General features: G+C 46.6%; 1 protein-coding gene across 3 annotated transcripts in view; it reads left to right on the plus strand.

Annotated features, from left to right (window-relative positions):
* The window catches only part of RCOR1 (REST corepressor 1), a 523,596-nt gene that overhangs the window by 222,316 nt on the left and 283,077 nt on the right, over positions 1–18,203 (plus strand). For all 3 annotated transcript variants that reach the window (XM_078660219.1, XM_078660217.1, XM_078660218.1), the window contains 2 exons: positions 9,407–9,485; positions 9,752–9,811. In XM_078660219.1, the coding sequence (XP_078516345.1) occupies positions 9,407–9,485; positions 9,752–9,811 (139 nt within the window). The remainder of the gene's footprint in view (positions 1–9,406; positions 9,486–9,751; positions 9,812–18,203) is intronic.

An 18,203-nucleotide genomic window follows, 5' to 3' on the forward strand; every position in this document is an offset into this window, starting at 1 on the left:
GCAAAAAGCCTGCTTCTGATGCACCAGTCTTGGTCGAACCATTGACCCCTCGGACTCAGAGAATTGCCATGCCCTCGCCAACTTATGCCGAGGATGCTGGGGATCAAGATGACGAATACAGCTTCCCAACCCACGCTGATCCTGATGCACAACAGGACGCATGAGTGGACACAGGTGACCAGGGTGATCAGCAACCCACTTTCGACCCTCAGATATACAATATCAAACCGTCTCCCACTGAGGATTCTGCGGCATTTACTGCCTTGATTGAAAGGGCGGCTAAAAACCACGACGTTTAACTCCATGCTGACCCTGTGGCGGTGGACTTCCTCTTTGACACTTTTTTAACAGATGAGAAAACTGTGAAAACTCTCCCAATGCTCAAAGGGGTCCTCAAACATGCAGCGGACATTTTCAAGGAGCCCACACGAGCTAGGGTGGTCAACCCTAGAATTGAAAAGAAATACCGACCGGCACCTGGCGATCCCTCTTACATCAAGGGCCAGTTGCCATTGGACTCTCTGGTCGTTTCTAATGCCCGCAAGAGGGCAAATTCACAGACCACGGGTGAAGCTCCTCCCCGGACAAAGAGTCCAAAGTGCTTGAAGCATCGGGAAAGAGGGTAGCAGCTCAGGCGGCCAATATATGGCGTATCTCTAACACGCAGGCACTCTTGGCACGCTACGACAGGGCACACTACGACACCCTAGAGACCCTGCTGCAACATCTCCCAGACCAATATAAGGAGGCTGCGGAGATGCTTATCCAGTAGGGGAAGCTCATCTCCAACGCTTCAATAAAGTGCGCACTGGACGTTGCCGATACTGCAGCCAGGGCGATTAACACCAGTGTGATGTTAAGACGACAGGCGTGGCTCAGAATCTCTGGATTTAAGCCAGAGATCCAAACTACCATACTCAACCAACCAGTTAACCCTGACAGATTATTTGGTCCAGAGGTGGATACCGCCTTGAAAAAAATAAAAAAGGATACAGAGACTGCCAAGTCCATGGGAGCTCTCCAATCCCAACAGTTTAGGGGGAGCACTTTTCGTCGGTCAGGCAATAGGGGTGTTTCCAGAGGCCAGATGTCCCAGCAAACCCAATTCAATAAAGGTGGGGCGCAATCCTCTTACCCCAAACAAAATAGAGGAGGTTATCGAGGCAACAACTCCAAGGGCAGAGGCAAGGGCAACAACAACTCCCGTTCCTCTGCCTCCAACAAACAGTGACGCCCTGTCACTGCCCCGACCATTCCACGCCTGTCGGGGGGAGACTCCAGCGGTTCCTGCCAGTCTGGAAAAACATCACCACAGACAGGTGGGTCAGGAAACTTATCCAGTACGGCTATTGTTTGGAGCTCACATCCACTCCACCCAACATACCACCAAAACACCGTCCTATGTCCACGGAGCATTTGCACTTATTGCAGCAGGAGGTTCTCGTCATGCTGCAAAAGGGCGCTATCGAGCTCGTCCCAGTGGAGGAGGAAGGCACAGGGGTGTACTCCCTGTACTTCTTAATCCCCAAGAAGGACGGCTCCCTCAGGCCTATTCTAGACCTCAGGCCCCTAAACCAGTACATTCTCTCAGAACACTTCCACATGCTAACGCTGCAACAGGTTCTTCCACTCCTCAATCAGGGAGACTTCCTCGCAACCTTAGACCTCAAGGATGCTTACTTCCACATTCCACTCCATCCTTCACACAAAAAATACCTCAGATTCACCATTCAAAATCGGCATTATCAATTCAAGGTCCTTCCTTTCGGAGTGACCACGGCCCCCAGAGTGTTCACCAAATGTCTAGCGACAGTAGCGGCGCACCTCAGGAGACAACACATCCATGTCTACCCTTATCTGGACGACTGGCTGGTTCAGGCGAAGTCGGCCCAGCAGTGCGCCGCCGACATGTCCCACACCATTCACCTTCTTCACAGTCTGGGGTTCTCCCTGAACTATCGAAAGTCGCACCTTCAGCCAGCCCATGTGCGGCAATATCTGGGTGCAACCATCAATACTCAGCGCGGATCAACAACATCCAGTCGCTAATCCAACAGTTCCAACCGCAACGCTCGCTTCAAGCGAGAGTGTTCATGCAGTTGATAGGCATGATGGCCTCCTGCATTTTCATAGTCCCGCATGCGAGGTTACATATGCGCCCGCTCCAGGAATGCTTAGCGCATCAGTGGAACCAGGCTCCGGGACAATTGAAAGACCTAGTGTTGGTCACCGGTCGGGCGTACAACTCTCTGCATTGGTGGAATCCACACAACCTTTGCAAGGGCCGACCGTTCCAAGAGCCTGTCCCACAAATCATCCTGACGGCGGACGCGTCTCTCCAGGGATGGGGAGCTCATGTACTCCACTACACAGGGCAGGGACTATGGACAATACAGCAAAAGAAGATGCACATCAACTACCTAGAACTGATGGCAATCTTCATGGCATTGAAGGCATTCAAAGTACATCTGTGCAACAAAGTCGTGTTGATCCGGACGGACAACATGACAGCCATGTACTACATCCAGAAGCAGGGAGGTACACACTCTCCACAGTTGTCTCATCTGGCTCAGAGCATGTGGAAGTGGGCCATTCAAAGGAACATCTTCCTCATGGCGGAACACCTCCCAGGCACGGACAATCAGATGGCGGACCTGCTCAGCAGGTACAGCCACCAGATGCACGAGTGGGAGATACATCCATCAGTACTCCGCCCGTACTTCCAGCAGTGGGGTCATCCACAGATAGACCTGTTCGCCACAAGGGAAAACGCAAAATGCCAAAGCTTTGCTGCCAGGTTCCCTCACCCACAGTCGCAAGGCAATGCGATATGGATGAACTGGTCAGGCAGATTTGCGTGCGCTTTTCCCCCAGCACCTCTCATACCGCTGGTGGCAAGAAAGCTAAAGCAACACTCGATGACTCTCATCCTGGTTGCTCCAACATGGGCACGCCAACCATGGTACACCACGTTTCTAGAACTCTCCGTGGTACTGCATCAAAGGCTCCACCTCACGCCCAAGCTTTTGACGCAGAGCCATGGCGACATTCAGCACCCAGATCCGCAACAGCTCAACCTGGCGATCTGGCTCCTGAAGTCTTAGAGTTTGGCTACCTTGACCTGCCTCCTGAATGCATGGATATCATACGGGAGGCAAGAAAGCCCACCACCAGAGCCTGCTATGCAGCAAAATGGAAGCGGTTTGTCATTTACTGTGCTACACACAATATCAACCCGCTAGATGCATCCACTCCCAACATCATCTGCTATTTGTTACATCTTTACAAATGCAATCTAGCATACGCTTCCATTAGGATACACTTATCTGCCATAGCGGCTTATCTCCAGAACAGGCAGCATCTCTCCGTCTTCAGAGTGCCTGCCATTAAAGCCTTCCTAGAAGGCCTGAAGCGGGTCATCCCTCCCAGGACCCCAGGACCCCGCCAGCTCCTGTATGGAACCTCAATGTGGTCCTCACCAGGTTGATGGGCCCACCTTTTGAGCCTCTACATTCATTTGAGATTCAGTTCTTGACATGGAAAGTGGCTTTTCTCATTGCCATTACGTCTCTGCGACGTGTTAGTGAGCTACAGGCGCTCACTGTACAAGAGCCATTCATTCAAATTCACTCCAACAGGGTGGTGCTGCGCACTAACCCTAAATTTCTTCCTAAAGTGGTTTCGCAGTTCCATGTCAATCAGACCATTGAACTGCCCGCATTCTTTCAAAACCCAGAAACAGTTGCCGAAAGAATGCTCCACACTCTTGATGTCAAACGAGCCTTGATGTACTACATCGATAGGACCAAGAACTTTAGGAAAACGCAACAACTCTTTGTTGCCTTCTCAGCCCAGCACAAAGGCAACCCCATTTCCAAAGCAGGTATAGCCAGGTGGATTGTTAAGTGCATTCAAATTTGCTATCACAAGGCTAAGCGCACTTCAACGGTCCCTCCAAGAGCCCACTCCACCCGAAAGTTGGGGGCCTCTATGGCTTTCCTTGGTAATATCCCTTTGGTAGACATTTGTAGAGCAGCCACATGGTCTACACCACACACGTTTACTAAACATTACTGTGTAGATGTGCACTTCAAGCAGCAGGCAGCTGTAGGGCAGGCTGTTCTTAAAACGCTTTTTCAGACTTCTGCAGCTGGCACAGGCGGCCGCCGTTAATGGAGGGACTGCTATGTATTCTATGCTATAGATATGAATTCAGCAGCCCACATGCCTCGAACTGAATATGCTACTTATCAGTATGCATCTGTTCTTGGCATGTAGGGCTGCTGACCTTCATATCGCCCGCCCTCCTCCCCGGCGCCTGTAGCGGCTGCAGACTTTTTAACGCTTACTCTTAGCATGGCCATCGCTTACACTATCACACTCCATCTTTGCCACAATGGCTAAAAACAATCTGGGGATGGAGTCGATGCCCATGCGCACTGTAGTCCAGGGGAGGAGCCACCTATCTCGTGATACTTCAAAGACTCTTCCAGGACAACAATGTGCAATCATCCGGACCCAACACTAGGCGGCGATCTATGCTATAGATATGAATGTCAGCAGCCCTACATGCCAAGAACAGATGCATACTGGTAAGTAGCATATTCATTGCTCATTCTGACCCTTGCTGATGATGGCCGGTTATATAATAAAGAGACCAATCCAATTAAAATATCTTCCAACCCCATCCTACGCAGCACCGCCATCATAAAAGTCCACTCCACTGAGTCAAAAGCCATTTTGGCATCCAAAAAAATGGCGACAGCCTTAACTTTGGTTGTAATGTGCTGTATGACGCCGAATACAGTCCTTAGGTTTTGGGTAAGTGTACGTCCCAGTATAAAGCCTTTCTGCTCCGGACCAACAAGTATGGGGAGAAGAGGGGAAGGTCTATTGGCGAGAATTTTAGCAAATATTTTTGTGTCCACATTTAGAAGTGAGAGCAGTCTTTAGGATGCGCACAATTGGGGCGGGGTTTATTGGGTTTTAATCGTGTGGCTGAGCGCCTTCATCATTGATTGTGGCATAATGCTGGTGTCCTCTATTTCCTCAAATAATTAGCTAAGATGGGGAAGCAGGACGTCTATTCAAGTTTTATAGAAAGGGACTGTAACTCCATCCATACCTGGGCGCTACCGTCCCGCATAGAATTCAATGCAATGCGTATTTCAGATGCATCGAGCGGCTTCATGATGTATTCATTGTGAGAATTGGTTAGCCATGTTAGTTGTACATGCTCAAGATAGTCAAGGACAGCGGACTCATCAACTGTGATGTGTGAACTATACAGCTCCTTATAATACTGACTAAATGCTTGCTCTATTTCCGATGGTTCTCTTAGGATGGTACCATTCCCACTGTCTAGATCAGAAACCGCCCTCTTATCTGTGTCGTTGGGCCAGAGCAGCTAATACTGCTCCCGGCCTGTCACCTTTACCATAGGATTTAGCAATGGCATGCTTCCACACAGGAGGCTTTTCTCCATCTTAGAGGGATCTCTACCAAACTTTCTTGTTCCTCTTACAATGCTTTTATTCAGCACTTTTAGACTCTTTCTAGATTCCCTTTCCTGTGTATCATGGGGTGGGGTTAGATCACGTTCTGGTTTTCACAAGAACCTGGTTCTCTAATTCAGTGTGGGCTGATGTCCTTGGTCCTTTATCCTTGTCCAGTCATGGCTTAATTTTCGTTGGTAGGGCTGCATAGTGTCATTGTTTCAATAAATAGTTTTTCTCCAACGCTTCCTTATCGCTCTGCTTTGGTTAATGTCTTTCTTTCTCATGTGGACTTTTCACGATCTTTCTAGTCAAGCGTTTTCTTTGGTTCACCTATAATTCTTTAGCCTGGTTCCTTTATCTCTTTATGGACCGGCTAGTACTATTCAGGGATCTTTTTCTCAGTTCAGTTTTCAGACCCACCTCCAAGGATGGTGTCTCTTCGGTATCTAATTTTAAGATAAGGAATCTGCAGCTAGATGTCTCTGTCAGATAAGTAAGTTACTGACCTTCGGTAACTCCTTATCTGGTCGAGAGAGGATCTAGCCGTAGATTCCATAACGATCCACGCAACCTCCCCTCTCTGTGACCTGTTGGTCCTGATACCTACAAGATTACTTTTCTTGTCATTCTGCTGCCTTTCTTTAGGACTTCCTATTTGCTTGACACAAACATTTCTCTTTTTTGGCACACTGTTTGCATAAGCAGTTTCTATAAGTGTCTTCGCGTTGTTGGTGTGAAAAATAGTCACAAAAGAAACTGATGTCAGGGGAGGGCTTAAATGGACTCCGTTGGCGTCACATCCGAGGGACGACCTCTCTACTGAGTCGCTCAATGCCCTCCAACGATGCGACAAGTTACTGCTGTACAAACATTTCCGGATCCAGTTTGGCTCCTGCGGATAATTCTAAGATAATGAATCTGTGGCTAGATCCCGTCTCCCCCAGATAAGGCGTTACCGGAGGGAAGTAACTTAGTCAACGCTGACAGTGGATGCCTCACTTCAGAGGTGTAGTGCACATCTCTCACCTCACAGTTCAGTGAACGCAGAGTTGTGCCCACCTCATAGTTCAGGGGACGTGGCGGTCAGCTCAATATCTTCACGTCAGTCTGTTGAACCTTAGAGAGGCTTTTCCTGTGCTTGTTTTTGCACACACATTTGCAAGAGAGAACCTAGTTATTAAAACAAATAGGACAGCTAAGTACTGTGTTCACAAGCAGGGAGGAATACTCCCTAGCCCGGTCTCAAATTGCACAATAGATGTGACACTGGGCTCAAACTCCAAAGTCCCCTCCCATGCCGAACATATCCTAAGCACAGACAAAACTTTGTCAACCTGCTCAGCATTCACTAATGAATAGAAAATCAACCCCAATATATTGCCTTGTTCACACCAGCCCATAAAAATGCCAATTTCTCGTACCATTTTAGTGCAGCAGACTGTGCGAGGAATAAGCAAAGAGAGCAAATTGGGGGTGAGGTGTGGGGGAGGAAGAAAGAAAATGGATGGATGGAACAAGAGCGTGGACAGAAATGGGGCATGGTGGCTTTTTAGCATATTTTTGCCAGGGCTATTTTTGGTTCAATGTCTGGCCTTGCTTATGCTTTTCCCTTGTATGCACTACCCTCTTAAGTCGTCAGGATAATACGGGAACATATAGTGTATCCACCAACATAAACCTTGCAAATATGGCTTGCCCCTGGATGAAAGGTTCAAACAGCTGCATTGCAAGCTCACAGTTTGCATGATTGTGTCGGGATTAAAAAATTATGCTAAATATGGCCTTGCTGCATTGTTAGCCGGTTTGGTTTGTTAGGGATTTGCCTTCTTAATTTACTGACATTCTATGGAAAACTCACGACTGTACAATTGAACATTCTATACAGCTAAATGTAAATGTTTTGAACATTACGGTCAACACTCTTCCACTAAATGCTGACCCATCAGACAGTCCACTGTCTTTATTTCATTAAAGATGTCAACTTAGCATACATCTCCATTCATTTTAATTTGTCAGCTGCCGACACTTATTTTTCAATCGATTATCTCAGTTTATAAAATTCATTTAACCGCTTCCGTGCAGCGCCGATTCCCCCCCCCCCCCCCCCCCCCCCCCCCCCCTGTGCTGGACATTCCAGAACAGGGTGCGGTTGTGACGAAACCATTCCGTCATCAGCACAGCTCAACCGTGACTGATGACGGAATGGTTCCGTCACAAGCATCGAAGGGGTTAATCAAACCTTCATAGAGGGGAAAGAAGGGTCATTCCACTTGTAGCTCTCAGGATGCTAACTTGGGATCCTGGTATTGTTTTTGAGTTGTTGATTCCGACTTTAAGCAAATCCACTAATGCAAACTAGACGTACTAACTGGAAAGGTAGCCTTTCTAGTCCTAGTCCTAGTCCTATACTTCTGCAGAATCAGTGAACTGCACGCATATTAAACAAGTTAGTCCTACTAACGCATCCACCCAAAGGTGGTATCTCATTTTCATTTTAACCACCCATCAAAGTTCAAGCATTCTTCCCAAACCCAACATGCCGGGCAGAGAGGAAACCAAATTCACTAGATGTCAAATACGGACTCAAGTACTACATTGACAGAAATACACATCTGCAACCCAAAACAACGATTTCTTTCCTTTGGATCTGCACAATCAGGACAAGACAAAGATGGCCTAGCTAGATGGATAGTTAAATGCATTTAAATGTGCTATGAATGCATTCATAAGCAGCTCACAGGCATTGCACTAACCAAGTCCACTCTAAAAAAGGCACTGCTATCGCCATTCCTGGTAATATTCCACTTGATATTTGTAAAGCTGCTACTTCGTCACCTACTCATCCATTTACCAAAGCAAAACCAAAGGGGATGATGGACGGAGTGTTGAACAATGCAAGCACTCACCCCCAGTCAACTGATCTGGGTTTAATCCATCATTCTTTAGCTCACTCCGCCACCCCAGTTCAGACATGGCCATATGCAAATCAGTCTGACCCTGTGCCTCATGAGAACAGTCCAGCCGAACTGCCAAGCCATGTCTTCCCTGGACCGGAAACAAGCATCCTAAGACCGGTTTCTGGCTAATCAGTCGTCATCAGGCAGGCTAGCTTGAATACAGTGGCAAAGTGAGCAAGGGACCCACGTCTGGGCATACCCTTCAAAACCAAAAAGGATGATGGACGGAGTGTTGATGGCTGAATAGCCAGAAACCGGTTCCTGGATGGTTGTTTCCGGTCCAAGGAAGACATGGCTTGGCAGTTCGGGCTGGACTGTTCCCATGAGGCACAGGGTCAGACTGATTTGCATATGGCCATGTCTGAACTGGGGTGGCGGAGTGAGCTAAAGAATGATGATGTATTAAACCCAGATCAGTTGACTGGGGGTGAGTGTTTGCAATGTTCAACTCTCTGTTCATCATCCCTCTTTTTTTTGTGCTTTGTTCACCCTGGGATGGCAGGGTGTGCCCAGACGTGGGTCCCTTGCTCACTTTGCCACTGAATTCAAGGTAGCCAGGCTGATGACGGCAGATAAGCCAGAAACCGTTCTTAGGATGCTTGGTTCCGGTCCAGGGAAGACATGGCTTGGCAGTTCAGGCTGGACTGTTCCTAGGCACAGGGTCAGACTGATTTGCATATGGCCATGTCTGAACTGGGGTGGCGGAGTGAGCTAAAGAATGATGGATTAAACCCAGATCAGTTGACTGGGGGTGAATGTTTGCAATGTTCAACACTCCGTCCATCATCCCCTTTTGTTTTGCTTCATCCATTTACCAAGCATTATATTGAAATTCAAACCACAAAAGAGGTCCAAGTGAACCAAACGTTTTAAAATCTTTGACTACAACTACCTCCGCTTTAAATGTAGTATTGCCAAATCATTGTTTTGAACCTTGCGTTTGTTTTACAGTGATGAAGAAATTGACGAAGCTAATGGAAATAACGCTGTAGATAATGAGATTGATCAAAACAAGGACTCTAAAAAGGAGGTAGTCTACTGCTCTTTTCTCAGTTAATGTGGAAGCATTTTCCTTGTAGCATATCTGAGATTTTTCATGAACTTCCTAACTAAGCATGTTAATATTTCCTATTAGAAATAGAATCCTAACACATCCTGTAAACTTTTTTCTAATATTAAATCTTGTGTATTGATAATAAAGTTGACTGTTGATTAGGGAGCCCAGTTAGTTGAAATTCCAGATGCAGTACAAAAGATCTTTGAAACCCTTTGCTTCTATCTTTGATTTCCTTTTAGGGCTGTGTTGAAAATGCCACCCAGCAGTTAAGTCACAGTGTAACTTCACACCATTCCATTGTAAGTATTTTGGTTTCATATACCCAAGCTCCCCACCCCAATGTTCATTTGCACATTGCTTTGTGTAATATTGATTAGAGGGGACTTCTCATCATGACAACTTTTTATTTGTCAGAATGGAGGTTTGCTTTTTTCCTGTTTTTTCCTTTCTCAGTAAGTTCTGCATGTCATGTAGGTAATGATACTATTGGTAACATTAAATGAATTCGCTGATGGTATAGGAAGTTTGTTTTGCAGACAAAACTGGTCCTTTCATGTGATTTGAATTTGAATTTATTTGAATTTAAAATTATTTTTAAAGCGCACGTTCGCCAGCGGCTTCATGGCGCTACAACTTACAGAAACAGGGTGAACTGGCCAATGTGAAATAGAGCAGTTCAGGCTGTGGGGGAGGCAGATTAATTAATTAAAGGCTTTAGAAAACAAAAGAGTCTTAAGTTGTTTCCTAAATTGGGAGTAATGAGTCATGGTCCTGAGCTCAAGGGGCAGGGAATTCCAGAGGAGTGGAGCAAGGGTCGCAAATTTCGAACCGCCCCATTTCTTCCTACGGAAGCGCGGGACCGTGAGAAGGGCCTGGGTAGAAGAACGGAGGTCTCTGGTGGGTACATAGGAAGTGATCTCAGAAGAGATGAAAACCGGTGCCGTGCCCAGTCTAGCTTGGAAGGTGATAGAGGCCAGTTTGAACTGGACACGTTCATGAACAGGGAGCCAATGTAAAGATTTAAGGAGGGGAGTGACATGGTGAAATTTTGGTAGTTTGAACACCAGGCTGGTTCTGGATCTGTTGCAGCCGCCTAAGACTGTATGCAGGTATACTGGCATATAGGGCGTTGCCATAGTCCAGGCGGGAGATGACCATCGCCAAGGTGATCAGTTTAAGGGCGTGAAAAGAAAAAAAGCGGGACACCTTGCGTATAGTACGCAGTGAAAGAAAGGAAGAGGAAACGACAGAGCTAACCTGGGAGTGAAGAGTAAGTTGAGAATTGAGCTTGATACCTAAAGTTTTAACAGAGGAAGAGGGGACAGGAGGGGAACCAAGGGAAAGGGGCCAAAACAGAGAAGACCATGGGCTGGATGAACCACCCGTCAACACCAGCTCGGTCTTATCTGGGTTGAGTTTTAGGTGGTTGTGGTTCATCCAGTCACGGATGTGGGTCATAATAGATTGAAAATTAGAGATAGAAGACAGAGAGGAGGACAGATCAAAAATTAGTTGGAGGTCGTCAGCATAGTTATATACTGCGACCTCCATCTGCTGTAAAGAAAAGATAAGTGGAGCAATGTAAAGGTTGAACAGGAGGGGGGAAAGAGAAGAGCCCTGGGGGACCCCGCACTGAACTTTCCGGAAATCCGCAGTAAAGTCACCCAGGCGAACAGCCTGGGTGCGGTCCCTCAGGAAGGAGGATAACCAGACCAGAGCCGTGCCTCCGATCCCCGCCGCCCTGACACGGGAGAGTAAGATGGTATGGTCGACCGTGTCAAAGGCGGCTGAGAGATCAAGCAGGACCAAGGCCTGGGTCTTGTTGGTATCCATTCCCTCCCTGAGGTTATCGAGGACCGAGAGTACCACGGACTCCGTAGAGTGTGCGGGGCGGAAACCGGCCTGGCGGGGGGCTAAGGCCCCATGCATCTCCACAAAAGTGCTCAAGGTACGAGTAACGTGACGCTCGAGCACCTTTGCCAAGAATGGCAAAAGGGAGATCGGACGGTAGTTGGCCGGGACCGAGGGGTCCGCACCAGGTTTCTTAAGGATGGGGACAATGATTGCAGTTTTCAGCGGGGTGGGCACCACACCCTGAGAAAGTGAGCTATTAAGAAGGTGAAGAGGGGGATCAGAACATGAAGAAAAAATATGACGGAGGATGTGGGAGGGACAAGGGTCTAGAGGGGAACCGGATTTGACCAAGGGAATAATCGAAGTGAGACATTCCTTAGTCAACAGAGGAAAAACGTCTAGTTGGCCAGTAGGGGGGGATCTGTTGCATACTTCTTTGTCTTTAGTATGCTTTGTACTTGGGTTGATATTCATTTTTTGTGATTTTTGAGTTCATGTTTACAATGAACATAATCCCCCAAACCAATCCCACCTCCAGCCCTTTCCTTAGATAATTGTCAATGTTTGTCATTCTGCCCTTAAGAGTACAAAGCAACGTTAATTACCTTGGTATAGTTGTTATGAGGCAAAACTGAGTTTGTTTGAACACTGGGTTTCTGATCCCAGCCAAAAGCTTTGAATGAATCGCAGAACAAATTGTAAGAAATCTTTCACGTAATTTTGCAACCAAGAAATTTTTTATTTTGTTTTTTCTTTCTTTGAGCTGCTTGTAGCGGCTTCTGGGCTTGGTTTATACATCAGGAGTAACTAATGACCACCCAAAGTCACCAAGTTGATAGGGCCAGACTCCTGACATTATAACCCCAGCAACAGATGGTTCAGGATCTCTCAGCAGAACAATGTGTTTGATGCATATAAGCTGTAGATCGTTTGCTGTGCATAGATCGCCATCTAGTGTAGGGTCCGGATGTTTGCACTTTATTTTTCTTCGAAGAAGGATTTCCAGTCACGAGGTAGGCTACTCCTCCTTTCGTTGATACTGCGCATGGGCATCAACTCCATTGTTAGATTGTTTTTTTTCCGCCATTGGGTTCGGATGTGTATTGTCGCGCTCACTGTTTCTTTGGGCCCCCTTCGACGCGCAATCCACTACCCTAGACTGTATTGTTTATCGATCACATTTCCCATTCTCTGCATATTGTTTACATTCGAAAACCTTTGATCGGAACATTCAAGGAAGGCCGTTGGGCCTACCCACGCTGGGATCGGTATCAGTCGATGGAATGTACTCCATTCAAGTTCTGTCCATGGGGTCCGTGCTGAGTTTCCACGCACTGACTTGCACAAAGTGTGCAACCTTTGCCTATTGCAGGAGCACGACGAGAAGGACTGCAACGCGTGTTGGTCATTTTGATCAAAGAAAACACTCCTTGGCCGTCGGGCTCGATGTCACGAAATGTACCAGCAAAGTGGCCCCATGAAAGATCTCCTCGGAGACTATTCTGAACACGAAGAATCACAAGCGCAGGAAGCCGAAATGGAGGAGGAACACATCTCTGTGTCGGAAGCTGACTCAGATGCCGAAGACTTCAGACCGGGACAATGGATCATGAGTTAAGACTTCCTTCCCCTACCATCTCCTCCATAAAAATGCTCCTGTCACTCCTCGGCATTCGGGCCAAGGTCAGCACTGAGAAAAGGTTTCGAGCGTCCCGCCTTCGAGCTCTGCGTCAAAACGTGAACAGCATTCCAGTTCCGGGTCTACTCGTCCCCACGCTGGTGCTGACCCGTAACCTTCGGCGTCTAAATCCAAACACCTTCTGGTTGCCGTGCCATAGGTCAAGAAACTAAAATCTTTGGAGCCGAAAACTTCGGAACCAAAACTTTCGACACCAAAACCGGCGTCTAAAGAAAGTACTTCAAATAAAGAGCCTCGGACCGATATTCCATCTTCGAATCCGAAACAGAAGCAGATTGTGATTAATCAAGAAACTGGACAAATTCATGCCAAACTTCTTGAGAAAAGGAAAATGGGCTTAAAAGAAGATTGCCACTTTACTCTAAAAAGGAAGAATATGGGTACCTATCCTCCTCCACCTCCTTCAACCATTGATCCAAATGTACTCATTACACCTACACAGCCTCCTCCACCAACATCCCCTGACCCACAGGATACAGGGGATGGGGATATAGATAACCACGCACCACAGGATACTAACCCATGGGATAATTATAATGCTGACCCTCACCCAGATAATCAGCTCAACCTATATCCATCCAGACCCTCCCCTCCAGACGATACTTTTGTATATATTAAGCTCGTTAACAGAGCTGCACAATATCATGGAGCAGAGCTTCACAAAGAGACTTTGGAAGAGGATTTTTTGTTTGACCCACTAAGTTCATCTCAAAGAGCTACACAGACATTACCAATGTTAAAAGGTCTGCTTAAAAATACAGACAACATCTTTAAGGACCCTGTAAGAGCTAGAATCATTACGCCCAGGGTAGAGAAAAAGTACAAATCAGCACCTAATGACCCTGTATATATCAAAGGCCAATTGCCTTTGGACTCCCTAGTAGTTTCCAGTGCTCGTAAGAGAGCTAATTCAAAAACAGGGAAAGCCCCTCTTCCTGATAAAGAGTCCAAATTAATTGACGGTTCGAGCAATAGGGTAGCGTCACAAGCAGCTACTCATTGGCGTATTGCCAATGCTTAAGCACTATTGTTAAGGTATGACAGAGCTCATAATGATGAGCTCAAAAAGCTCATTGAATTTCTTCCTAATGAGGATGAGTCTAGAGCTAGTGCCCTGATTCAAGAGGGTAAATTAATAACTAATACCTCTATCAGGTGTGCTCTAGATCAGGCAGACACAGCAGCTCGGGCAGTAAACACTAGTGTACTGCGCCGTAGACCTGCTTGGTTAAGAATTTCAGGATTCAAGCCTGAGGTGCAAGCCTCTATTCTTAACCAACCCTTTGACAAAGAACACCTCTTTGGTCCAACTGTCGATACATCACTGGAAAAGATGAAAATGAATACTGACATTGCGAAGTCAATGGGGGCCTTACAATCACCTTCCAACAGAGGGTCCTTTTGTTGCTCATTTTACGGGGGCGACTCCGAAAATGTGTCTACAGACAAAGCTGCCGCCTCTAACCAGGGCAACAGTCCGTCGCCCTCTTCAAGAGGTTATTTTAAAGGTGGATATTGAGGAAGCAACGGCAAGGGAAGAGGCAGATGTAACTAAACATGCACTTCCCCTGCAAACACCAAACAGTGACTTTCTTTCCATACCCCCTGACCGTTCCACTCCTGTCGTGGGATGTATTTCCCAATTTCTACCCATTTGGAATATGACTAAATCAGACAAATGAGTTCTACAAATTATCCAATCTAGTTATTTCCTGGAGCTTACGAGCACTCCACCGAACATTCCTCCAAGGTCACACCTCATGTCACAAAAACATCTCACCCTTCTAAAGAAAGAGTTTCTCTTTGTTGCAGAAAGGTGCAATAGAGCCAGTCTCTTTACCATACCAGGGAGCAGGGGTGTACTCCCTCTAATTTCTAATTCCCAAAAAGGGCGGCTCTCAGAGAACTAAATCTCTACATTCAGTCGGACCATTTTCATATGGTAACACTCCAACAAGTGCTGCCCCTTCAGCAAGGCGTCTTTCTCTCCACTCTGGATTTAAAGGACGCTTACTTTCATATTCCAATACACCCTGCGCACTGCAAATACCTCAGGTTTGTGGTAGCAAGTCACCACTGTCAATTCAAAGTACTCCCATTCGGAGTAACAACCGCACCCATGGTTTGCACAAAATGCTTGGCAGTAGTCACAGCCCATCGAAGAAGGCAACATATTCATGTCTTCCCATACTTCGACGACTGTTTCATAAATGCCAGCTCGCACAACTGCTGTCTATGCCACACACATCTGTGCAATTGCTCCACGAGCTAGGATTCCGTGTTCATGCAGTTACTGAGAATGATGGCGTCTTTCATTTTTATAGTCCCCTACGCAAGACTTCAAATGCATACCCTAATGGAATGTTTAGCACGTTTGTGGAACCAAGCTCGCAGTCAGTTATCAGATCTAGTGTTGGTAGATGGCCGCATCCACTGCTCTCTGCAGTGTTGGAACACACAAAATCTTTTGAAAAGATGGCCCTTCAGTGACCCGGTTCCACAGATAGTACTGACAGCAGACGCATCACTGACCGGTTGGGGGGGGCGCATCTCCAAACTCTCACAATTCCAGGCATTTGAAGCTTGCGGCAGAAAGCGCTTGATATAAATCTAGAGCTGCTACAGATTTTTCTGGCGCTGAAAGCATTTCAAGTTCAGTTAGTATGCCAGACTGTCCTAATTCGTACAGACAACATGACAGCCATGTAGTACATACACAAACGGGGAGGGAAAAGCACACTCCAGCTGTCGCAGCTAGCACAGACCTTCTGGAAATGGGCCATACATCACCAAATATATCTCCTAGCAGAACACCTTCTAGGAGTAAACCATCAGATGGCAGATTTGCTCAGTCAGACACCGCAAATCCACGAATGGGAAATACACCCTCAAGTTCTCCTCCCATTCTTCCAAATGTGATGATTCCCACACATAGACCTGTTCGCCACACATCTAAACGCAAAATGCCCAAACTTCACGTCTAGGTATCCACACCCATTGTCCAAAGGCAATGCACTACGTATAAATTGGTCAGGGATATTTGCTCACGCTTTTCCGCCTCTCCCACTCATTCCATTAGTGGTTCGGAAAGTCAAACCAGCGTCCCTGACACTAATCCTAGTTGCTCCCACATGGGCATGTCAACCTTGGTTCACAGCCCTATTGGAACTCTCAGTAGTTCCTCACCAAAAACTGCTTCTTACACCCCATCGCCTCACACAGAGCCATGGAGACATAAGACATCCAGACCTCGGTCAACTCAATCTGGCTCCTGAAGTCTTAGAGTTTGGCAATCTTAATGTACTGCCAGACTGCATGAATATTATCAAAGAGGCTAGATGTCCTTCTAAAAGAGCCTGCTGTGCAGCAAAGTGGAAGCGGTTTGTGATATACTGTAATAACCACATCAACCTGCTTGATGCTTCTGTACAAAACATTATTTGTTAAACCTACAACGCTCCAATTTAGCGTACACATCCGTACACTTACATCTGGCTGCAATAGCTGCATACCTCCAGAATAGACAACTAACTCTTTTTAGAGTGCCTGTTATCAAAGCCTTTATGGAGGGACTTGAGTCATTCCCCCGAGACGGCCACCTGCTCCAGTGTGAAATCTCAACATTGTTCTCACAAGACTAATGGGTCTACCCTTTGAGCCATTGCACAAAGGTGAACTGCAATTTCTCTCATGGAAAGTCGCTTTCCTCGTTGCCATCACATCACTCAGAAGGGTGAGTGAGCTTCCGGCATTAACTATAGAAGAACCCTTTTTACACATGCACCAAAATAAAGTGGTTCTTCGGACTAATCCTAAATTCCTTCCAAAAGTAATTTCTGCTTTTAATATCAATCAATCTGTTGAGTTACCCGTATTATTCCCTCAACCAGATTCTGTGGCAGAACGAGCCCTACACACATTAGATGTGAAGAGCATTGCTTTATTACATAGAAAGGACAAAACCTTTCCGTAACACAGATCAACTTTTAGTCGCTTTTTCTCCATCACACAAAGGCAATCCCATATCAACATCAGGTTTTGCGAGGTCGATAGTCAAGTGCATTGAAATACGCTATGCAAAAGCAAAACTGATGTTAAACAGTTCCCCCTAGAGCACACTCTACAAGCAAATTGGGGGCTTCTATGGCATTCTTAGGAAATATACCCATAGATGACCTATGCAAAGCTGCAACATGGTCTACACCTCCCACATTCACAAAATACTATTGTGTAGATGTGTTAGCAAGACAACAAGCTAGAGTGGGCCAGGCAGTTTTACATACACTATTTCAGACCACTACAAGAGATACAGGTTAGCCACTGCTTTGGGAGATAACTGCTATATAGTCTATGCATTGCATATGTACTACAGCTCATATGCCTCACTGCAAAATATCTGGTGGTGGTTGCATGATTGGGTCAGCGGTTGGCCTCTCTCCTTATCCCGCCCAGAGTTCACAGTGGTGACAGATGCATCTCTGTTGGGTTGTGGCGGCCATCTGGGAGAGGTGGAGAACAAAAGTCTGGTCTCCAGCTGAGGCCCAGCTCCATGTCAAACCTTTTTGAGCTGAGGGCCAACTGCTTGTGTTGAAATTCTTCCTGTCCTACGTCAAAGGGAGATACCGAAGTATAAAAAACAATGATGGCTTGAATGCTTGATTTATTCTCTGCCACTGGTAATTACTTGTGTCTCATCTCTGTGCATTGTTATTTTGCACACCATCCCACATCAGTTTGGGGTTGGGTATGCCCAGACTTGGGCCATGTGCAAACTGTTGCTGAATCCAAGCTATACCTGACTAATGAGACCTAATCAGGACAAAATATATCCTAGGTTGGGTGTTGTTTGGTTTAGGGAGGACCTGGCCATTCGGGCTGGACAGTCACATTGGAGCATGCTCAAGAATGATTTGCATATGGCTGGGTATGTGCAAAATAAGCCGGAGTAATTAATTTTAGTATTCCATTCATCACTTTTTATATACTTTACTCTATCAAACAGCTGATGCAAGTGCTTGCGAGCAACATCACCACCTTGTAGCACTAGTACTGTAACCAGTAGGACGGGGTGGTGCCAGGAGGCTTTGGCGTCCCAAAGGCTGCCATGGGATTTTGTGCTGGTGACACCTGGTGGGTTT

Source organism: Lissotriton helveticus, chromosome 9, assembly GCF_964261635.1.
Source record: "Lissotriton helveticus chromosome 9, aLisHel1.1, whole genome shotgun sequence".
NCBI lineage: Eukaryota > Metazoa > Chordata > Amphibia > Caudata > Salamandridae > Lissotriton > Lissotriton helveticus.